Source organism: Psittacula echo, assembly GCF_963264785.1.
Source record: "Psittacula echo genome assembly, chromosome: 4".
In the NCBI taxonomy this organism is placed as follows: Eukaryota; Metazoa; Chordata; class Aves; order Psittaciformes; family Psittacidae; genus Psittacula; species Psittacula echo.
Genome location: NC_137738.1, coordinates 64,566,982 through 64,590,622, shown reverse-complemented (window position 1 = coordinate 64,590,622; position 23,641 = coordinate 64,566,982). Strand labels below are relative to the sequence as shown.

The window sequence follows — 23,641 nt, the reverse complement described above, 5'->3', positions numbered from 1 at the left end:
ATAATTGTATTGTATTTTATTTTATGTTTTTAAAAGTTTAACTGACCTTTCTGGTCACCAACTTTCTTTGTGGTTCACTAAAAGGATCGCTCTCCAAGAACAAAAAAGAAATCTCGGAGCTTTGATAGAGACTCTGGATGAAATTAAGAACTTCAAACCCCAGATTTTTGAAAAGAAAAACAGATGTCCTGTTTGTTGAGTATAAATAACTCCGTCCGTTGAAAACCTTTTTTTTCTTTATTTTTTTTTACGCTGCATTAAATTTTATTTAATGCTGGGTGCATTTAAAAAGGAAGGCGGGAAGGCAGCAAAATATGTGGGTGACAAACCTCTAAATCTTTTCCCCCTCTCGAAAGAAACAGACAGATGGGAAACCCTTCATGTAGATGAAAGTGCTCAATGTGTTTCCTAGCAGACCTGGTCAGTGCTGCAGCCAGGGGCTCAGCAGCCGTGACAGGGGAACGGAGAGAGGGGGGGGGCGGCGGGGCTGAGGCCGCCAGGACCGGGCACAGACAGGTGCCCGGCGCTCGGCTCCGCTTGGCCTCTCTGCTCCGCACACCTTGTAGCGACCCGCAGGTTGACTTACGTGAGGACGTAGTTGACGCTGACGATGCAGTGAGGGCGGGAGGAGCGGCTGTTGTGCACGATGGTGGCGTAGCTCTGCACCCACACCCAGCCTCCGTGCTTTGCCAAGAAGCGGTAGTACTTGGTGGTCACTTGCCCTTTCACCAGCACTGCGGGAACAAAGAGGGAAGAGCCTCAGCTCCTCTGTTTTCGTCGGCCCTGGGAAGTGGGTACAGACACACCCCAGCCCCAGACCCTCCTGAGCTACCAGACGGGGTGGGAATCCCCCTAGCATCACATGGGAAAGTGGCGTGGACAGACCTCCCCATGAGCAACAGTGGTGGAGACCCCCAGGGCAGGGCTGATCTCGGTCCCTGTAGGCTGGGCCATTCGTGATCAGAGGCTGTTCGGGGAGACTGGTGGGACGCTGAGCACACCGGGGGGGTGGGGTGTGTGTGAATGCCCTCCACCACCCCCAACACTGACATCTCATCATCGAGATTTAATTCTATAAATCTGGCTTTGGGTTTTATCTCGTTATTTTCTCTGCAAGGAAACTTACCTGAAATTTACACCTTTTTATTCATCTATCCATGTATTAATGTCATCATTATATCAAAACATAATAAAGAACAGCTCTCCGAATCGGGCTCACTACAGCAGTCGAAATTAGATGCACAGATAAGATTTGTGAGATTTGGTGGAAGTAGAGCAAAAGTAATTGAATTTCTCTGGCATGGCTTTTTGGAGCAAGAAAAAGGGTTTTCCTAACAGGAATTTGAAGTGAACAGAGAGCCTAAAGTTTGTGTAGGGGACTTCTTGTCCCACAACCGGGAGCTGAGGAGGGAAAAACAGCCTTTCATTGCCGATTCCCTTCATCCTGCTTCCAGCTCGGTGCTCAGTCTCTAACGACTTGTTTCATTAAAACCTGTTCCAGATTTTGCTTATCCTCCCCTTCAGTAAGCTGGCTTTCCCAGTTCCGACCTAGAGGTAGATCCTAGCAAGCCCAAAGTCCATCTGCAGAGGGAGAAGGTGAGGGGCAGATTGTCTAAAAGATCGTCATCTCCTTACATAAATGATGTGCGCAGCGCAGGTGGAAGGTGTCACAGCCATGGACGTGGTGGTAAAGGGTCTTCTCTATCAAGTCCTGGGGCTCGTAACCAGTTAGCTCAGCTACCCTGCAAGAGACACAGGCAGCACATAACACCAGAGTGGATGATGATAGCAGTGGGTGAGAGGACATGAAAGGAGACCTGGGAGAGAGGAAGGGAGGGGATAGGGAAATGAACTTGGAAATAGCCCCAGCTCTACCTGGAATCTAAGAATATGAGCTTCATGTCTAGGCTGGCCCGAAACATGAACATATTGCTATGGAGCTTGATCTCCGTCACGGCACTGGGCGGCAGCGAGTGGCCCACGGCAACCAAGCCAACGTTTTGGTAGCAGCCGTCGAAGGGGGACATGTCCAGGCTGTACTGGCGGATCTTCAGGTACCCACTGCAGTGAATGACCTGTCAGAGACATAGAAGGCTCGGGAGCTGCTTGGCAGGGCAGGAGGGGCTGTGACAGGAGTCTCCTGTCGCCCACTCCCACCTACCCCTCCTCAGGGGGGACCCGGACGGATCCCCCCGTCACCCTGGCTGGTGCCGGTGCCGCCGCCGGGTGCCCTGGAGCCACTGCCCCTCCACCGCTTTAGCAAAGCAGCACTGTCTGCGGGCTTTTTTCTGTTCTGTTTGGGTTGGGATTGGTTTTTTTTCCATACGAGATTTCAGCACTGATCTAAGGCCCATTAAAGTCAATGAGTTTTGTTGGGTTTTTTTTTTTCCACTTTCTTAAGTGGTTTTTGGACCACCTCCTAACTACGCTTTTATTATTATTCTAAAAAGGAAAGACGCGGAAGTGCCAAGCCAGTTACAACTTTGTAATGAAGAGTGTATGCGTGTGAGAGAAAGAGTTTACATGTGTGCTTATGTCACATGTGCAAGATACGTTTATTATATAGATTGAGCAGACATCCTTAGCCAGGATGTATCTTTGGACGTAGATTTAGGTATGTCTCCTAAATGTATCCTTGCAGTGATATGTGTATCACAGTATATGACTGCTGTGTATTTCTACCCTTACTCCTCTATTATTAGAATGTTTCTTCCCAGAATAAGCTCAACAGATGTTCTTGTTCTGCGGCACAACACAGGACAGCATCTCCGTGGTATGTAGGTACCCACCACTCTTCAGCGCCGTGCAGCTGACACGACAAAAGGGAGAAGGTGGGAGAGCAGGGGCTGTCCTCGCCCAGGAGCTCTGAGCAGAACCACCCGGACAAACACCTTAACCTAGACAGCTGGCCTTGAAGCTGACGAGTTACCCAGTTAAGAGATAAATTAATCCAGCACTCCCATCTTGCCGCCTAGCAGCCTCCGCAGACACCTCGAGACCGTCAGTGGTTGTGCGAGGTTCAGTATAGAAAGCAAAATAAAACAACAACAACAAAACCAAGACCCACGGGGAGCTCGGGTTTGTGGTTTGATTCCTTTAACCTGGAACTCTCAGAGAAATTCTGGCTCTGAACCACATGAAAGAGCAACGGGCTGGGACAGCCCCACGGGCAGAGGGCTAGCCCCACGCCTGTCCCTGTTTCCACCGCCTTCCCCAAGTGCTCGGCGCTGCTGGAGCAGGGGGCCAGGAAGGCTGGGGGGGAGGCTCCTGGCCGTGGACACGCACCTTGTAGCCCCCGCAGGTCAATCCCGCGTTCCTCTTGGCCAGGACGCACTTCATCCTCAGGAAAAAGGACCTCTCGATCTCGTACTCTAGGAGGGGGAGAAGGCAGAGGCGGGGTGAGGCACGGGCTCGCTCGTGGCCTCGCAAGCCACGCGGAGCGGAGGGCTGGGTACTTTACCCTGCACAAAGTGCGAGTGGTAAGGCTGGTGGGCCGTGAGCACCGCCGTCATCTCGTCGTGGTCGGCTGGGTGGATGTACTCATAAATGCTATTGCCAGTCAGCTCTACCTGTGAGAGAGGAGGAGGAAAGAAAGGGGTTCTTTGCCGGCACCGACCATGCTTCCCGCCCGCACCTCCCTTGGCAGCAGGGGATGGAGGGAAACCACACGACAGGCAGGCACGGGGGCTAGTGACTCCCCCCCGCGTACCTGCGACAAGCCCAGGTGCACCGAGGCAGTCTCCGAGATGTACATGATCTTGCCATCCGGAGCCACAACAAATATAAAACCGTCCAACGTCTGCAGAAAAGGGTTGAGGGATGGGAAGTATAAATATATCAACAGATTGACCCACCCACGAAGACAGACAAATCCATGGAGTACCTGTCCCTCTGATTTGTTTTAGCAAATAAGCATCTCTTTTCAGCTGTCATGATTCAAAACGTCGAAGGAAATGGGCAAGTCCTGGCCAGGTATCCCTCCGAAACTCCTGGAGTCCTGAGATACAACCCACTTTGCAGAGAGGACGAGCTCAAAAGTAATGCTGGGTGCCTGGGAAACATCTAAGAACAGGTCCCAGCTACATGATAACTGATACTTCAGTCCCAGAAATCCTGAATATTTCTACCCCATTTCAAAATTCACTGGGGGTTTAGCGCTTGGGTATTTTGCTAAGGAGACTTTAAGAGAGCGAGGAGGATACGAAATTCTTCACAGTGTAAATAAAGGAAGAGACAGTGTATCAGGCACGTTTCAGAAGCTATAGGTGGGACAGAGGGGTGTGCCGACGGCAGAATAGGCCCCCAAAAGGCCACATAACCCTGCCAAAAATGCTTGGTGATGGTCACTTCTAATATTTCTTAGTATATCAGATGGCAGCGAGTTTTCAGGTGTGTCCTACCTAATTTGTGCGTATGCTCATTTCTGTGCCGGCTGAGCCCTTCTGTCCAGGTCAGCCTCCCCCAGCCTGTCCCTAGAGCTGCTCCCTGTCTCTACACCACCTTGTCAGCACATTGTCGGGACTTGTCACCTTGTTAATAATGTGGGGAAGAGTCATCGTGCCCCTGTATCCTGGCACACCCGGACGCACTGGGAATCCCCCACTACAGACCCTGTGTGGGACGCTGCTGGGGCAAAGGACCCGGAGGAACCAAACCACAGCCCCACTAAAAGAAAGGCACGACATTCAGATTGTCCCACTCCTGTGTCGTCCCCCTTTCCCCTACCCCTTCTGTTAAACACCTGAACAGTTAAAAATTAGTCAAGGTGGCAATTAAAACTCTGAAGAGGGAATGATTTCTTTAACCATTAATACCGCATGGCTGTCGTTTCCACACCAGTACCTGCAAAAGATGGGATCCCAGTTCCCGTCCAACATTATCAAGTGGACTGGTTCGGCTGGAGTGGCCCCAGGCTTCTCCAAGTCCTGTTTATTTAAGACACACACACAAAAAGGTAAGGTGAGGAAATTAAAAATTGCCTACTGTTTGCCAGCTAGAGAGGAACTTCCCTCCTCCTAAATTTTTGCTTGTATTCCCTCTAAAACATGTACACATGTAATCTTTGGAAAACTAGGTATCATTCTGTTGCATAGAGAAGCCTCTTGTGGTTTTTTTTGTTGTTTTTTTTTTGTTTTTTTTTTTTTTTTTTTTTTTGTTTTTTTTTTTTTTTGTTTGGTTGGTTGTTTTTTTTTTTTTTAAGACCTAACTCTCGTGAGAGAAAAATACCAGAATGTCTATTTTGAGTTAACTGTGAAGTTCATTCCTGAGACCTTAGTGAAACAACGTGCCAGCTAAAAGGGCTTTTAGTGCAGCCTTCGGCTGCTGGGAACCGGCTCCCTGCGCTTCAGGGGAAGAGCTTTTCTCCTGGACCCGTCACCGATCCTGGACAACACTGAGGACTATTTAAAATGAAAGAGAGGTGTATGGGGAAGACCTGCGAGGCAAGGATGCTGTTAACTTGGCACGACGGTGTCTGAGAAGGGAAAGCTCTCGACGGCGGGCAGGGCAGCCATGAGGACCGGTCCTGCGGCACCCGGGGAGACCGCGGGGGGAGGAATCACTGCAGCAGGCAGAGCTCAGCCGCAACCTGCCCGGTAATTAGCCAGCAGGTTATGGACGGGGCGGGCTAAGGATGGGCTGAGACCCCCTGCTCGCCAGACATCACTTTCCAGTTTGGTTTGTGACCTCCTGCCTCTTTCTCTCTTCGGGGGCACTGTCCTCTCACCTGGAAGATTTGTAATTACGTATTTGGGGAGGGAGAAAGGCGACTCATTCAGCCTCTACATATTCAGCCCTATGTTAAAACGCTTTTCTTTTTAGTCATCCTCACTCAAGCCCACGAAAAGCAAACTATCTGCCGCTGAGACGAGCGCAGTTTCACGGCTGCGGTAAGGCACTTCGCCGAGGCACATGCAAAGTCACTGTCATCCTCTCTCCTGCCCCACGAAGCCACAACTCCGGGATTCACCTTCCTCCCTCCATCCCTCTTCCCGCTGCGCTGGTCTCTCCGCTGGGAAGAATGATTTGCCTTCAAACAGCCCCCTCCAGAAATTAATCTCTCTGGACTCGTCTAATGTTTCAGACGCCGCTCATTTTCTCTTATGCAAAGTGAGGAGGAATAAAAGCCAGATGGAAATGACTCCACCAGAGTAAAACTACTTATAGGCGATGCGTTTTCACAACGCTATCGCTGAAATAGTTCAAACCATGCTGTTAAAACCTTTCACTCTTATGCCATGAATTAAGATTCAACCTGACAAACATAGACACTAAGGTAAAATAAAAAAAAGAGGGAAAAACATACAAATCCTGATTGATGGCTGGGGTGGTGATCGCCCAGGGGAGGCGAGAGCCCAGCCGGCAGGGTCTCCCTCCTGCTGGGCGGGCTCGGGTAAGGCAAGACCCCGTTTTCCGGCTATTTCGAGGCAAACAGGCAAGGTAGCGAGAGCAGGCAGCCACAGGCATCCCTCGTTATCGACCGACTTCACCTCAGTGTTTGCCGATTTCAACTAAGCTAACGATTTCCCCGGCACTGTCGGAGCGCTGCAGCCCTCCCCGCCGCAGGAGCCATGCGCCCCTCTCCTCTCCTCCCTTTCTTGTCTACTTCTTCTCGCCAACTTGTCTCTTCACCGCTCCTACACTCCCTTCCTTCCTCCTTAACTTCACAGCCCTACAAAGGCAGGGTCACCTCTCCGGCCTGGCTCCCATCCCGCAACACCAGCGTGTACCAGGGTGCCAGCCAAAACCAGGCTCCTTCCCAGTCATTCCTTCATGCCAATTAACAGGGACCCAGATATTTCTTTCCTGTGTTCCCTGGCTTTACTCCTCCCTGCACCCTCCTGCGCGGGCGGACCCGTTGGGGATGCACTCGGGGGTTCCGCTGGCACCTCTACCCTCCCATTCCCAGGACTGTCATAAATCAGCAAGGAACTGGCAAATCTTGCACAGGTTTCAAGGAAGGAGAGAAAAACCCGCAGTGTATTTGGGGCCAAGTCGACCTGTTAGAGCAGAAGTGGCCAAGGAGGCTCTTTGCCACGTTCCCCCACTTGGTTGGAGGTTTGAACGGCAGGTTTCTGTATTCGGGACTAAATCTGAGCTCCCCGCCTATGATTTAAGTTGCTTATTAATCGAAGTTTATAGCTCTAATTATTCTTCTTCTAAAAGGGAAAATAACCCGAGCCTGGAGGGTTAATGAACAGCTCCCGGGCAGCACAGGCTAATTCCCCCGCCCCGGGAAGGCGGTTCTTCACGGGACGCTGAACTCCTAGCTATGCTTCAGGTGGAAACCCGGCTGGGTCTATTAATGGTTTATAATTAAACGTTTTCGCTTGTCTACCCGAACAGGCTTTTTGAAACCCTATCACATGAGACGATCCTTTACTTTCCAGATGTTTCAGAACTTTCAAGTCGGAGACTATTCGTATTCCTTGCCAAGCCCAGCCTCTCCCAAATTGAAGGGTTTTCTTGGTGCCCTTTAAATACTAGTTTTAAAGATTGTACGAGAAAACCTCTCCATTAATATTCCCTTTTAGTTTTCCCCCCCATCTATTCGCTTTAACATCCAATTTCCTTTTATCGAGAGGGCAAACTGTGATTTCTTGCACTTGACCTACCGCAGAAAATTCTGCAAATCCTTTGATTGTCTATTTAAAACAAAACAAGGAAATCAGCTCTCCCTTTTGCTTCAGGATTATGCTTGGAAACAAGATCTAAAGATTCTCTTGTAATTTGGAGAGCCAACAGCATAATAGGTTTGGAACAGAAACAAGCAGCTTTGTGAAGGGAAGGATAACTAAATCTTTTTTAGGCAATGGATTTTCCCAGCTAAAGTGGCCGAAGACAAGGCAAAACGTAATTTATTTTGGAAGATTTCCAAGATATTCCACATTAACCTTAGCAGATAAAATTTGCTTTCTTCCCCGCTTCCCCTCCCCCACCAGGGTCTGCTTTATCATATTTACATAAGTAGCCTTAGAAGGGATGTGTCTATTATGGATGTAAGGAGCTGGGTGAGCTCACATTTCATTTGGAAACAGAGGCGAAGTTTCACTGTTGCTTAATACTTAATGCATTGTAGAACCATTTCCATTTAAATACCACCGACCCACGGATTACCTCGATGGAATGGTTGCATGGGTTTTGTAATTTCCTGAAAATGAGATTTCGATTTATAAAACAAGAAACCAATTAGTAACCAAATGAGGCGAAGTAGATCCACTAAAATTGACCTAATCCCACAGGCACCATTTAGGCCAGTTCTTGGCGAATGAATGATGAGCAACCGCCTAACATAAGCTTAAGGCATCATCCAGCTGTGTTATTCAAGCAGCAAAAATAAATGGATCGAGCTTTTCTTTCGGAATAGATTTGATATTCTTGACAAAATATTGATTATAGGATCCTACCTAACAATCTCCTCCACTCGAGGATTTAATTTTTTTTTTTCCCTAGGAAGGTGAAGAATTTGTGTCACAAGAAAGTGTCCACTGTCATGGAAGAAAATAAGTTAAAAAAAAAAAAAATGGGTGGGGGGCGGGGGGAATTTTTAGCCAGGCTCTCGGTCAGATTGCAAACAGCAGCCTGGTTCCATAACAGCATGCGCCGAGACTGCCCGGATCCTGCTCGGAGCGACCGTGCTGATTCAGCCTTTCTCTAAGCATTTCCCAATAGAAAACCACTCCTCTTTCCACATCAAAAAGCATCTCCATCGGTTTCACGGGATAGCTACACCGGCGGGTCCATGTGAAATGCCTTCACCCCTGCAGCTTGCCCCTCAGCAGGGCTCCCTGCGCTAGGCGACGTTGACCCTCGTTGCCTGTCCTTCCCCGCCATCCTTTGATTGATGTGAGCCTTAGTGCCGGCAGCCAATGAAGGGGTTGGGTGGATATCGTCCCTACCCAGTGGAGATATTGTCGCAAGAAGCTCCTCTGTCCCACAGAAGGGGAAAGAAGAGATTCCTCAATCATTCCTAATTTGATCTAAGGAAAGACAGAGGAAGGCAGGCGCAGCGAAATGATACTCCAGGAGGCCAGGGCAGCTCCTTGGCCCCGGCTGATCTCCGCGTTGCTTGTCCCTCTGTGAGCATCTGCAGCGCAGAACCCACCTCGACCCCCTCCTTTGTCTGACAATAGTAAAGGCGGGGTGGGAGGTTGTGGGGGAAGTATGGAGTGGCCAGAAGATGCGAGCCCTTATCTACCTTGTAGTGATTTGCCGGCTTTCAAAAGCGGCTACTGCGATTTCCCCAGCGGACTATCCGTCACGAAATCTCAGCGCAATCCGGGTTCAGGGGAGTGAAAACAACGGCAGAGCGGGTGATTAGACGTTCCCGTTTGAAAATACCGTACTGCAGAGCCCCGCCTGAGCCCCAGAACAGCTTCTCGGGGGGACAGGCTTTGAGGGACGGGGGAACCTCTGGGGACTCTCCCAGGAACGTGTCCCTGCGCTCTGCCTGGCCGCACGGCCCACAGAGGCCGGCGGGCAGGGGTGGTACGGGGAACAGGCCCACGGAAGCCATGGACTCCAGCTAGTTGCTGAGTTGGGCACAGAGCCCCGTGGGCAGAGAGTTTCCCCCCGTTTCTGTAGATGGGAAGGAGGAGAGGCGCAGGGGTGATCGCACGGAGGCAGCCCGCGAGGAGCGAAACCGAAGCAGCAGCCCAGACTTTTGCCTAAGCCCGGTCCAAGAAGCTCCAGGAGCTTTCTAAAACCCTCTCTCCGGACAGCTCTCCGCCTTCCGGGGGCAGCGGCCCGGCGACGTCTCTGCTTGCTTTTGTTTCGCTGCGTTTGTTTTGCCCTTTTAACAACCACACTCTGCTTACTAAAGCTGGAGGAGAAGCAGCCCGGCCGCCCGCCCCTCCGGGGATGCTGACCCGGCGGAGGACGAGGGGTGCAGGACCCCGGGCACCTTCGCCCGGGGCTCTCCTCTTCCCCGCTACACCGGAGCGGCCGGGCCCCTCTCCCCTCCTGGCTCTGCAAGCCGGCTTCGCGCAACCTGGTCGGCGAAGCTGCTCGTAAAGCTTTAAACAAGACCAGGGGCATTCCACCTCGGTGTGCAGCACCCTTCCCAAATCCCCACCGCCCCTCACTGCTGCCTTGGATCCCTCTCTGAGGCTGCTCCAGGGAGAAGCGGGGCCCTGCCATTTGTCTGGGGAGGGGGAAGTCGGACAGCTCGGTCCCCCTCCCCATCACGGCGGTCATCTTTGCTTGCTGCCCTCTCAGGAAAACGACAAATAACAGCGCCGAGAGCTGCAGGGACGGAAGCTGAATGTCCCAGAAAAGGCAACTAGATGTCGTATCGAAGAATTAGACTGATTCGATTAACCATTTAATTAAATAGCCCACCGCCAGAGCTCCAGATTTGCCATCACCCAGCGCCCGACGGGGCTGATTTCTCAGTTAATTTAACAGGCAGTGGTTAATGATAACTCAAAAGCTCGGCCAAATGAGGCTTCTGTGAGGGAGTGGGTCGCCGTCGGAAGGTTCAGATGAAATGGAATAAGCTATGTTAAAAAAAAATGCTGCTCATTTCCAACTGCCTGCGGATGTCATTAGCAAAGTTTTTTAAAGATTTATTATATCGGTAAATCACACGTGTTCATTTGAAGCAGAGATAAGTTAGCATCCCGCTTTCTTCAGAAAAATAATAATGAGAAAGAGGAAAAGTCCTGTTGACTAAACAAACAACCCTATTGAGAGAACGGTAGTGGAAATAATGCCGAGATGGATTCACTCTATACAGAAATACCAGCATTTTGGCACACACGGGGTAAGGAAATCGCGCTCTGAAATGCAAACAAACGGAACCATGCCCAAATTGGAGAGAGGGGAGGAATCGGGGAAATTTTCGAGCTTCAACTACTTATTCGCTTCTACAGAAAATGCATATTCAAATAGCCTTTATTCCGAAGAAATTAGGAAGGGAATGGATTTCACCGATGTTATTTGCTAACGCACGCTATTTATATACAAGTTGAACGATATCCTCCAACATTAAAACGGCCGTTTGTTACTAAGAACAGAGAGGATGTTTCTAAAGAAAATATGATTTTTTTTCCCCACTCATATCACTTTTTGTTCTTTCTAACACCTAAATATGGTTTGGGTTGGGGTTTTTTTTGTTGTGTTTTTTTTTTGTGACGACCATGCGAGCAGTTTAGTTCTGCACTGCACGTTTTCAGTTCACATCAAAACTGGAATTAAACACAGAGGCAGCGTGGAAAGTAAACTGCAGCTTAAATGAGAAAAACTTCTGTAAGAAAATAAACACTGAAACCCAACGCTCAATCATTTCCCTTAGCAGTAAGAAAAACAGCATTAAATCACCTATCCACGTGGGAAAAGGATTTCCCCCCCCCCCCCCCCCCCCCGCTCTTTTCCTCCTTTAAAATAGAATAAGGTTAAGGGTTTCAATATTGAAATGTTAACCATCCTGATTCGGGGAAAGTTTATGTAAACGGAGCCTCTCCTTTTGTCTAGAAAATCAAACGCCTCTTCCCGCTGAAAGGATCCATCCCCAAAGGATGGAGGCTGCAAACCCTACTTTTTCCTCCCTGTTCGCCTAAGGAGAATAACACCCTTACAATAATCTTCACTAAAAAAGAAAGCCCAACTAACACAATATTTTTATTGAGGCACTTGGGGTGTTTGGGGTTTTTTTAATTTTTTTTTTTTTTTAAATAATCTCTCCCACATTCACTTTGGGATCCTGCCGAGGGTCAGTGAAGAATTACCCAGCTAGTTATAGCGCCCGAATATTTTTTGAAAGAAAGCTCATTAGTCTTTCGACACCCTGGAGATGTTTTCAGATATTTTTTGAGTGTATGTTACTCGCCATTAAGAGTTTAATGTTAAATTGCAATTTTAAGATCTTTTAATGAACGTTAAGTCACGAATAAATTTATTAGGAAATTCTGCTTTAAAAAGAAAAAGAAAAAAAAAAACAAACAAACAAACAAATAAAAAAACCCTAAAACTTCCTCCTTCCTTACTGTCCTCAGCAATTTAGCAGACCGTCAGCCTTTCCAAAAGCTGCCTGATCACCCAAAACTACTGTATGTTTTACAAGGTTTCTCCTCCTGAGATGCAAGAGTTCTAGCACTGAAACGATGCAAAGCTACCTCAGCCGCTTATCACTTCACGCCCTTGACAGTCTTAATCCGCTGGAGAACTAGTAAAGTGAAATCAGGAATAGAGAGAGGACAACCCGAGCGTTTTAATAGCTCGTGAGAATTACACCGCCATTTCCAGAGAGACCTCCCTGGAAAAACACTGCTTGGTTTAGCAAGTTTATACAGTGACACTAGTTTGTGTTTAGATTTCTGGGGGTGAGACAGAAACTTCACCGTGATTCTTCTGGCGTTTTATCCCCAGAAAACTTTCGTTTCCAAAATGAACCCGAAATCTCCCCACCTTCTCTCTCTCTAGGAACCTTACAGACACATGACTACGCCGACAACTGCAGTCCGACGCTGCCGCCTCTTCCCCAGTCCCCAGCCCCGCATGTACGCGGCGGTGAGGAGCGCGCGTTTGCCTGTACGTGGTTATTTACAACCAGCCCCTGTGTAGGCACTGTCCGGGCAGATGGGAATTCGCTTTTGTACCGGGGAGAGAGGAAGTAAGTTACACTGGAATTGCAGTTCTCTCCTAAGGAGACCACACTTCGCTGTCCCGACTCCTCCACTATCTCTTTAACTGTATAACACGGCATTTTGCCTGGCTCCCAAACCTCCTGCTGCCCATCTCCTGCCGTTTGCCCAGATCATCGGCTCTGTCCTGAGGCTCGTATTGCTTTCCTCCCCAGGGAAAAACAAGCAAACGTCTCCCCCTTCATTAAATTCATCCGAAGTCCCACTTCTGCCTTCTACTTTCATTAAGGCTTTTCCTCTAGGTGCCACTACCTGTCCTCCCTTCCCAGCAAAGCAATGACTTATTTTCCTGGCTGGGGGGCACCGGGAGACCAGGACACCGCCTCCCTCCGCCGCTTCTCTTCCTCTCCTTCTTCCCCACTTTCCTGCAGCCGAAAGAGCGGAAACTGCCGGTGCAAAAGCCCAGCCGCACCGGGAGCCCGAGAAGTCGCTCCTGCTCATTCCCAGAGCTCCTGCCGCCCCCCGGGGTCCCGGGAAAAACAATCGTCCTGGTGCCCTGCATGGGCAGAAACCGGCGAGAGCCAGAAAACCCGCCGGACCACGGCGCGCTCTCCGCCTACTCCGAAGTGCGTGGAAGGGTGAAGGAGCCCGCGCGGGGCCGCGGAGAACCCGCCCGGCCCCGCGCCATTCCGCGTTCCAGCTCTCGGACCTTTGTGCCCCACCCCCTGCGTAGGGATGCACGGCTCCGAGGGGAAAAGGGGGGACGCGGCTGCTGTCCTGCGTGGATCTGCCGCCTGCCCGCCCGGCGCACGGCCTGCCGCGGCGTGGAGAGCCTTTCCGTGCCTGCTCGCTGCCTTTCTTTTGAATTTGCCTTTTTGAGTTTGCCTTTGACGAGGCTACGAGGGCTTCGCCGTCCCCTCTGTCTCCGCTCTCAACATCTGCTGCGGCAGGGAGCGGCGCCGGCCTCGGCACACTTGGCTACAGGGCTCCCCAGGGCATTCAAACATCCTGCGCTGCCACCGAGGGACGGGGAGCAGCTATTCTGCTCTTTCCCTGATTACTCACAGCCTACAAGCAATACCATATGCTTCTTCTGATCAAACAACCCGCTACATAGGCACCAGTAATTGACGAGACCTGCTCGAAATCACGCAGAAAGGTAGCCTACTGAGACCGCCGGAGCTGACAAATCACTGCTAATAATCCTTTTAGTAACATCACGGGCATCAGAGCTTGCAATAGCTTTATTTTTATAAAGTATGCGCTGACATTATAAAGGACAACTCGGTCTCCTTTGAAACCGAGGGCTGTCCCGCATAATGATCCTCACGTGGTAGCAGATCACATCGGAAAGTAGATTGATAGAGGCTTTAATTAGCACTATTTTTAAAAGCTTTCATTGTCCCCTTCTTTGGTTCTAAGTCACTAGTTTGAAGAAACTATTGCAAGATGCACTCCGTTGGAAATTACTGCTGTGGACTTAAGGTGTAAACTTTCATACCTAATGGTGTATGGGGCGGGAACCTTCCCCAGCCCGAATCATTGTCCCATCGTATATTTACTTTTAAAAAGTAGAATTAGCACCTGTAGCTCAAAGACTTATTCAGGTTAAAACTACTACCAAAAAATAACAAACACACACCACCATCATCGCCCCCCCTCCCCCACCCCCCCGCACACAAAACCCAAACCAAAACCAGGCCGTATACCCAGTCCTGATTTATAAAACTTTGTAGACGGACAGATCGACTGACTCGAGTTACAACTACGGAAAGCAGAGGGGGCATGTGTATATTACGTTGTTTCTTACATATACACACTTCACAACAAAAGATGCAACATATTTTGTTCTTAGGTCAAGAAAAAAAGCTCTTAATTTTTCTTTCACGCAGACTCTGTGTTGAGTTAGCTAAATAAAAGAATGTGAAATACTTTTGATTCATTCCCCTCCTCACTTCCCCATCTTATAAAAGCAATAGAACGAGAACACAGGAGAACTTTATTCCGACTCTCTCAACTTTCTGTGCTGTTTCCTTTAGCAGCCGATCTAGAAGACCCAAGACAGTCGCTTTAGAATCCTAATTCTACTTAAAAGCAAGACGTAGTTTAGGACGGCGAAATCTGCTTTTGCTAGACAAACGGGACATCGCCGCGGCTGCGAAAGCCAACGGGAAATTCACTATTTGCTGCTGCCCGACTGTCGATGAGAATCCGGCCCAGGCTCAGGAGCTGGGCTGGCAGCTTGTGCGTGTGTGTGTATGTGTGGGGAATATATCCAAATCCAAAACGCCTGTTAATCGACCTAGGAAATTTTTAATGCCCTCAGACTGCCCTCTGATCCTCAGAGCGAGACACATCACATTCACGATGCGAATCGGTGTGCCTGGCTTATTTATTTAGGCTTTGTGTGTGTGTGAGCACGGCTGTACCTGTAAACCGCACCTTTGCTCCACAATTGAACTAAGGCTTTACGACTTTGCATAGACTTATGTAAATATTTACCCATATATTAACTCCCCACCCTACAGTATGGCTATAAATAGGGGGCAATCGTCCCCTCTTCTTCCATGCACGTGCTCTGAGGTGGACGCACATCTTACAGGGGGACTGGGGGAAAAGAAATCCCCTGTTTGCTTTAGAGCAACAGGCAGCAGAGCGCAGGGCCTTCAAGTGTTGACCAAAGCACCCTCAGTCCTCAACCAAACCTGTCACAAAAACTGAAGGAAAAGTATTTACGACAGAGAAAAGTGACAGCGGAGAGCACCCTGCCTCCAAGCACAACACCCCATGCCATTTACTTCTTTTTTGTTTTAAATAAAAGTGACAAGAGACTTTTATTCGGATCGGAATGGAAACAGAGACGAATAGATATTCCCACCTACCTTCTGGAAAAACCACCCTCATTTTTAAGTAGCTGGTGGTGAGCCTGATTATGGATGCTTTGTCCAGCTGAGAGGTGATAGCGGAGGGCAGGGGTAGCAACTTAGCCAGTTCATAAAATTCACTGTTTTCTTTCTCCCGTCTAGTCCGGGCAGCATTTTTGGACTTCTCTTTCATCGTGTTTTTTTCCCCCTTGCTTCCTACAATTTAAGCTCCAGAGATTCATCCAAAGGTGGAAGGGAAACTCAGCTGCAATTCATCTCTCCGGAGCATCAGGTTCTGAGCGCGGCCATTGCTCTGGGAAACCGCTTGGTTGCGTAAAATGCAAACAAGTATTGAAGATCAGAGAGGTGTTCTTAAAACGAAAAAATAAAATATTCTCTGGAAAGCAGAGTCAATCGGATAAGAAAGGCATTTATCCAATGCAGTTCAGAGACTCCAAGGAACTGCAGGGAAAAAAAAAAAAGCTAGAAGCTTGCGGCATCAGGCAGCAACCAAACGAGTTTTTTCTGGCCCTTTTTCCTACTCATGGCGGGCAGCACAGCTCCTCGGAAGAGACTCATCATAATCCCGTTTCTTCCCGTGGTCCGCTGTCAATCCGAGGCCCGAAACGGCGGGCCGGGGGCAGCCTCCCGGGGGCCTCTGTGAAGACAACAGCAGTCTTGGGGTGAAAGAGCCGACGCACAACGCAGCAGCGGGACCGCGAGAAATAATCAAGAACGGGCCTCCGGCGGGTGTAGTATTTTCTCCCACCAGAGGGGAAAGAAAAGAAGAAGAAGAAGAAAAAAAAAAAGAGGATATTTTCCTGCCACCCAGCTCGCCAGCTGAGGAGCCTGCCCCGTGCTCCCCTCCCACAGCCTTCTCACTTCCCGGCCCAGGTGCGCACTTCGTGGCCAGAAAGAAGTCACGGCAGAAAACAGCCCCCGGCTCACGGTTACCGGCCGGTTTCTGTGCTGGCGGGGCCGTGCCAGCCCCCCAGCTCTCGTCCGGGCTGGCACCGCTGCCGCGGCCAAATCTCCCCTGCTGCCATCCCGAAGTATTTTTTCATTCTTTTTTGTTTTCTCTTTCTTTTCTGGCTTAAATTTTCGCCTCGTCTTGGTTGCCCTCCTCATGTCCCGGGTTGGGGGGAAGGGTGCCTTACCCCAGCTGCACCCCAGGCAGCGGACGCATGCTCTGCCGAGCCCCGTCCCGAGCCGGAATGCACCCAAACATCACATTTTCCCGAACAAATCATTATTATTTTTTTTCTTATTTTTCCACCGGGGGATAGCGACCCCCAGCCCAGACCCACACGTCTCTGCGGCTCCTCGCCGAAGCTGACAGCTTGCGGTGGGCTGGCTGTGATCTTCTTTGTACCTACCTTGAGACCCTGAGCCCGGCAGCCTGCAGAGAGCTCTCCCGGGGTGAGGAGCCCAACTCTTTAATTGGCTCATTAATGGCACGGGGAAAAAAGTTTGCGCCTGTCACTGCTCCTCACACCGACGGGCAGACAGTCATTGCCGCCTCCCCAGCCCCTTTATCGGCTCCCAGGCTCTCCCTCTCACATAACGGGGGGGGGGGTGGGGGGTGGATAGGGTGGAGTGGGGTGGGGGGGCGAGGTTGGTATTAATGAAGAATCCCTAATTTGCGGCTGAGAAATGCCTAATAACTTCTTGATGGCTAAAAGCCTTTTAACACAACTTCAATGCTCTCCCAGCCCCCCTCTCACCCCCCCCGGGCCGGGCCCACTCACGGACCCACCTCGCTTCCCATTGGCCGCCACCACCCCGCGCCCGGCCTCCTACTGGTGGAGGGGGCTGTGACGTCACCGAGTCCCGGGCACACCCCCTCCCCTCTCCTCTCCGCGTCCGCCCTCTGACCTGGCGGCGCCGCGGGAAGGGAGAATGGTGGGCTCAGCGCGGGGACGCGCAAGGAAGGACCCCCCACCCGTGCTGCGTTCAACACCTTCCCCCCGCCCCCGCTGTATTGGGGTTTAGGGTTTTCGGGTGTTAGGTGGTGGAGGGAGGAGGGGTTGGCTATGGTGATCCAGGAGCCGCTCCGTTCTCCCCTCTGGGCACGGGAGAGGGGCGGCCAAGGTTCGTTGAGACTGTGGGTTGTGAGGAGGGGCAATTCCCCACCCCAGAATCGTGTTTGGGAGAAATAAGGTGCAGCCAGATTCTGTGTGTGTGTGTGTATGTCTCCCCTACCTCCACCTTTTAACGGGGTACAGTTCATTCTATATCACAAAGTGAACCGAGTGGCGGGGGAGCAGGAGGAGGATAAACGCTGGAAAAACAAAAACATTAACAAATTATCCCACAAACAGACCAAAGAAAGAGCTAAAAAAACCCCTCAAAACCCACCCAACCCAATCCTACCTCAGGAGATAGAGGCACTTTAAAACTGTCCGCAAAGTGGATGTGGAGTGAGGGGGTTTCTTTCTTTCCCAGGGAGCAGGACTATCCCTCATCTCTCTAGACCCCGGAAAAGAAAAATCCCCAAACCCACAAAAACCCCCAGACGCGGCTCTTAAAACTGCTGAATCTAAGAAGAGTAGATAGAGCAGAAAGTGATCGCCTGGGGCGGAGAGAGGAGGAGAAGGGTTGAGAGACTTTTCTAAAACCATAAGGGACGCTCCAAAGCCTGAACTAATTGCCAAACCAGCCGATGCGAGATTTCGGCTAAAACAATTTAAAATTAGATTGCATTGGCAAGGCAACCGTTGGAATATTTCGAGAAAGAAGAAACGGTCTCTGTTTTCGAAAGATCAAAAACGTCAACAAAACCCCCAGCCTTTGAAGCACTCCCCCCTATCCTTCTCACCCCACGGAGGGGCTGCAGCTCCAGGCTTCAAGTGCCGACCGCCTGTTCACTGCTTATCACCTTGAATCTCCCTTCGGTTAAAAGCTTTCCCTGTGTTCATTTGGGTAAATAAAGGGAGGACGGGAGGAGAGGCATTCAACAACTCCTCTGGGTGTCCGGGAGTCTGTCTACAAGCGGCGGAGAAATGTATCCGCGTAGTCTCAAATGTTCTTTTGATTGTCTTGTTTACCGAAGCGACCCGTTGTTACACAAACACGCACGCAAGTCATTTAGTGAAGGTATGGATTTAAAAGAAAAAGAAAAAAAAAAAAGGAAAATAAAATCCTCCCAACCCCAGTCATATTGCGAGGGTGATATGGGGAAAGTGATACTCAATATTCCAAAATTTTTTCTGGGCATTACTCCAATCAGGTGTAAAGCTGGTTTTGGGGGAGAAGAAAAAACTCCATCTTTCTTCTAGTTTTCATTTGAGGTAATTCTCTCTCTAAAAGGCATTGACGTCTCTTGGAGGGTATTTAGACATATGGGCAACAACTGGACTAACACTGTCAGGTAGCTCACGAGTTATTTGTCAACATGAGCCGCAGAGGATGTCTTTTATAACACCCTTGGTTTCGGAAAAATAAATAAACCAGTAGGATGCACTTCTGCTAATTTATACCAGGGACCATGAGCATCCACCTTACCCGGCCCTTACGGCCCCAGCGAGGAGAGCAGCTCACCGAGGAGCCGCTTTCCCAGTGTCCCAGGACCTGGTTTCTTCCCCGCAGCGCAGCCCGGTGGGTGCCAGCGGCCGCCCCGCCTTCCCCCGTGGCCGGAGCCCGGTAACTGGGGTTCCTGTGTGGATTTTTAATGTACAGATGCTAGGGTAGGTACAGTACACGATGTGTGCGAAAGACAAACGTTCAACTTTCGAGGTTACACTGCCGCGTTGGAGCGCTAAAGGCGCGGGGCAGCACTGGGGACGCTTCCCAGCAGCCTGCAAAAGGCAGATCTCGAAGGACGAGAGAATTTGGCCGCTTCAGAGGCGTTAGACTTGGTTTCTTTCGTCAAAACACGCGACATCTGACAGCGAAGATGAGAGCTAGCACTGGCCTGTCCTAGGTATGCAGAGCAAGGCAGCCCACAGAAGCCAAATTGCTAGTCTTCGTAGCGTCCAAGAGCCCCATGTCACCCGCGGCGGGCTCGGCAGGGCGCCCGGTGGAGCCCGTCGGTCCTAGAGGGGAGGACAGGATGCTGCTTTATAAATAAAGTGGATGCATCACCGTACATCGGGTGACCGTACCGCGGTTACTCCGAGGAGTAACCCTGCCGTCGAAGCAGACACCTGAGGGCTGAGGGTCTAGCCCCGGGGGACACAGGGGGAGCACCGCGGCTCCCCGCCCCGTGTGTGTCCCTGTCGTCGTCACCCCGCGAAGCAGGGACCGGAGCTGCCGAGCGGGGGGCAGCTGTGTACTGCCGGTGCCCCGCTGTCGGCAAGTGGAGCCGGACACCACGGAGGAGTGGGGGGGAGGCGAGAGAGACCCTCTGGCCGCCTGAAGCGCAGGGATCGCTGCGCTCAGTCCAGATGCATTCATTCCCGGGCAAGAATACTCTGGAAAACAGATAATATTAGGAAATTGAGCTGGTACCGCAGCGCAATGTGACTTAAACAGACACAAACTAAACCGGGATATGTCAAGAAAGGCTGCGTGAAAACAAAGCGTTTCAGGCAGGTTTCCAACGAGATGTATAGAAAACCTGGTGTAGCCAGGCGCAATATGCAGAGTATATTGCGGCTTGCGTGAATGAATGTGTGTTTGTGTGCGGGGAGGGGGGGAGGGGAGAGAGCTGTACAAATCAAAGCAGAGGAAAAAAAAAAAACCCACCAAAACCCTCCTGCTGGGTCATTTCCCTATAGGACAAGTCTGATCCAGCTTCTTCTCCAGCACATTCTGGCATACTCTGATATATTTATGAATTTGGGTGCGTCTACTAATTCCCGCTCCCATCCCACAAAAAAAAAAAAAAAAAAAAAGAAAAGTGACAATTTCTTACGTAGAGAGAAAAATTTTGTCACGCATAACCCATCGCTCATACACCGTTTTCGTCATAGTGCTTGCAAAAGGTGAGTATAATCGAACTAACCGTGAGGGTCGCTCTCACGATTGTTTACAACAAGCCCCTATCGGCCTGGTATTCGCCACAGCCAGACGCTGACATGCCAATCCTCACCCCTCTCGCTCTGTATCGGCAAGAAGGCGTCAGGGCCTCTGCCGAATCCGCACTACTTGTGGGGGAGTCCCGGTGTGACTGCACCGCCGTTACAGGCCCTGCCCGGCCCCGGGGTGCTGCATCCACCCATGCCCAAGAGACCGGTAACCTCGGAGCCAGGCTCCACTCGGGTATCTTGGTAAATCGGCGTGCCAGGGAATTTTCACCCGTGCCCTCATCAAGGCTTTATTGACACACACGCACGGCAAACGCCCTTAGAGACCATTCAGAAGCAATTAATAGGTTTTAACTGATGTAAATCTTAACCTCCAAGATTCGAGCCGTGCTCTAGGTGCTTTACTCCTGCTCTTTTGCTAATATCATTAGGACGTTCAGTGGAGCAGGGCACCGAGAAAGCCGGTTCTCTGACAAAACGCAGGAAACACTTTGCAGACCCACGCTTGGATAGCAGCCCTCTGACAAAGGCGGATCCGAACGCATCTCTTACAAATAATTATAGCAACACTGCAAAATTATAGTACTCCACTACTAACACGATTCTAAGCTATTTTCGGTGACTCAAACAGTTTTTGGCGACATATCTATGGTTTTTAAGCAATGCTTTTTTTTTTTTTTTTTTTTTTTTTTGGGGGGGGGGACCTCTCTTGACCACACACACCTTTCAGTTTTATTGGTTTGGGCATGAATGTAACGAGATGATTTATATTCATTTTTTTCCAGTGAAGTCAAAGGTCAGTACCTTTTAGCACTTACCTTATTGAATACACTCTCGCTAATGATAGGAAGTCAAGCTATCTTACTCTTACGTGGAGCAGTGAATGAAAACATGAACTATAAAGAAACGTTTTTTAAAAACTCTGCTTTGTGATCAGTAACAATTACCCTCAAACACATCTTTTTTGCTTTCTGCATTTCCAAAGGAGCCTGGTATGCTGAACGTCCGAAATGAGCTGAAACGACCTTGGTAAAGGAAGGATATGGGACTGGAAACGAACTCTTGAAGAAATTACAGACTTTAAGAAGTGTTTCCTGCCCTCCCTGTGTTCTCAGACACCTCGCTTAGCTGCTGTACTCCTTCCTGCTGCACCAACGTTCATTTTTTCCCTCCTGCCGGCGTACGGTGCCAGCGGCCCAGGCGGTGTCGGTGCTTCGCTCTTTCCACTCCTCACCTACGGGGGGTTTCCCCTTACCCCACTGCCTGCCCGGCTTGGGGAGGCGCCTCCGAGATTGAGACTGCCACGGCGTCCTCGCTGCCCCCGGCGTGGCCTTCCGCGCCCTCCCCACGCCGCGAGAAGCCACCCCTAGGGGGACGAGTTCCCCCGATTTCGGCCGTGAGTGGCCCCTCTGCCTTTCAGGTAGCCGCGGCGCTGGTTCTCTCCCCCGCCCTTGGTGCACAGGCGGGGGGCCGCGAACGCCCCGCCGAGACCCCGGCGCACTTCGGGGGAGGCTTCTCAGCGGCCGAGGGCTTTGTTCGGCTGCGGTGTTTCCGTCGGGCTCTCCGGTGACTCGGCAGCGGCCCGCAGAGAGCAGCGTGGCCCCACACCGCCTCCCGGCCCGGCCCTCCCCGCGACACGCCCGACGCCAACGGCCCCTGGACCCACAGCGCTACACGCGCCGCGACGGCTCCCGACACGAGCGCGCCTGTGCGCGCCAGCTCGCCCCGCCCCGTCTCCGCAGCGCCCCGCACAGACGGACGCGAGCGGACACACATCGCGCTGCGCTGCGCTGCGCTGACTCGGCGCGGTCCTGCTGTCACAATTAGCATCCCCTCACCTGCAGCGCGGCCCGGGGGGCCTAACGATGGCACGACGCGAACCGCCAGTGCTAGCCCCTCCCCTTCTCCTTATACCTCCTCCCCCCCTAATTTTGTACGTTCATCTGCATGGGGTCGGGCCCGCCTTCCCCAATGCGAGGGGATTTGCAGAGGAAACGTCCCTTTTATGTTATTTTACTCACTCATAGGCTTGCTAGTTTGGATTTCACCCTCCCTTGTTGGGGTTTTGTCCTGGTATAGGGCCTGGGGGGAAACCTCCTCAGGTACAGCGTGATACCCACACTTACGTATGCTAGTGGATCCAAAGCTGCATCAGGCTTCCTCCAACCGCTATCACTGAAATCTCCTTTCCCAAGGCCTGGCTTTCATTAGCAAAGAAGTTATTTCATTAGTCAGGGGAAAATCTGTCATCAGAAGCCTGTTTAAATTTCAGCACCCCAAAGAATAATGCTTAAAATAGTGGGATCCGTTCCACAGTCTGTTCTTACTAGCAACCTGATAATTAACAGGTCACAAATAGGCTTGTATCACTGCTTTGTTTCAGAGGAGGAAAGCAGCTTAGCCCCCCTTGAGGACACACTTTGCTTCAAAATAACAAATGCAGTTTGAGATGAAATCGATGGCAAGAGGAACCACCCCCCTCTGCTGCTCTGAAACTCTGCCTTCAGCCTCCCATCACCTCAGAGAATAGGCTTAATCAGACCAGAAAGGAGAGATGCAGGGTGTGAGGTTGCCTGGTGGCTTCAGAACTGGTGCCCATTGTACTTGGTGTGTATCACAATCATCAGGATGCTTACAGTTTTGTTGTAAGGCAAGATGGGAAGTGTACCCTGTGTGGGTTTTAATAGGAGCTTGAGTTGTTTTAGTCTCATATCTGTTTGTGGCCACAAGTCTAATTACGTTCAGGAGCACTGCATGCTAAGCTGGGAGTCTGACCCTCTGTCACTTAACAGTTTCTCAATTACTTGGGCACTCTGCAAGGGCATCTCTGCTCTCCTTTGCATTCCCCATGAGGTGAATAGATTCCTTATTGCAACTGCAGTACGAACTGAGTTTGTAGACGTTTTCTTTGGAAACGATGTGGAGAAGATGATGTCTCTGAGGAAAACACTGTGGGATGAATTGCTTAAGGTGGAAGGAGGCACAGGGAAACCACCAGATTTGTAAGCTGGAATCTGGTTTTAACCGACTTCAAACTGTGCTGAATCTGCTGCGCAGGGGTAGGGGTGTATTTCCAAGGACGGGTATATGCCTGAGATTAATACTTTTTTTATTTAAGTTTTACCTCTCTGTTGAAATGTTTTGTCTGAACCCTGAATTCTGGCTCTTATTCACTGATGGTGGGACTCTGTTTAGACAATGCTATGGCTGGGTATAACCAGCTAAAGCT

General features: G+C 50.6%; 1 protein-coding gene across 1 annotated transcript in view; it reads right to left on the bottom strand.

The window, feature by feature from the left end:
* The window catches only part of SIM1 (SIM bHLH transcription factor 1), a gene marked incomplete at both ends in the record, with an annotated part of 49,857 nt that extends 34,219 nt beyond the window's left edge, over positions 1–15,638 (bottom strand). Inside the window, 8 exons of the mRNA XM_080616129.1 lie at positions 587–734; positions 1,636–1,742; positions 1,876–2,075; positions 3,286–3,371; positions 3,461–3,569; positions 3,710–3,799; positions 4,843–4,925; positions 15,464–15,638. Coding sequence (XP_080472255.1) covers positions 587–734; positions 1,636–1,742; positions 1,876–2,075; positions 3,286–3,371; positions 3,461–3,569; positions 3,710–3,799; positions 4,843–4,925; positions 15,464–15,638 — 998 coding nt within the window. The remainder of the gene's footprint in view (positions 1–586; positions 735–1,635; positions 1,743–1,875; positions 2,076–3,285; positions 3,372–3,460; positions 3,570–3,709; positions 3,800–4,842; positions 4,926–15,463) is intronic.
* Positions 15,639–23,641: the final 8,003 nt, after the last annotated feature.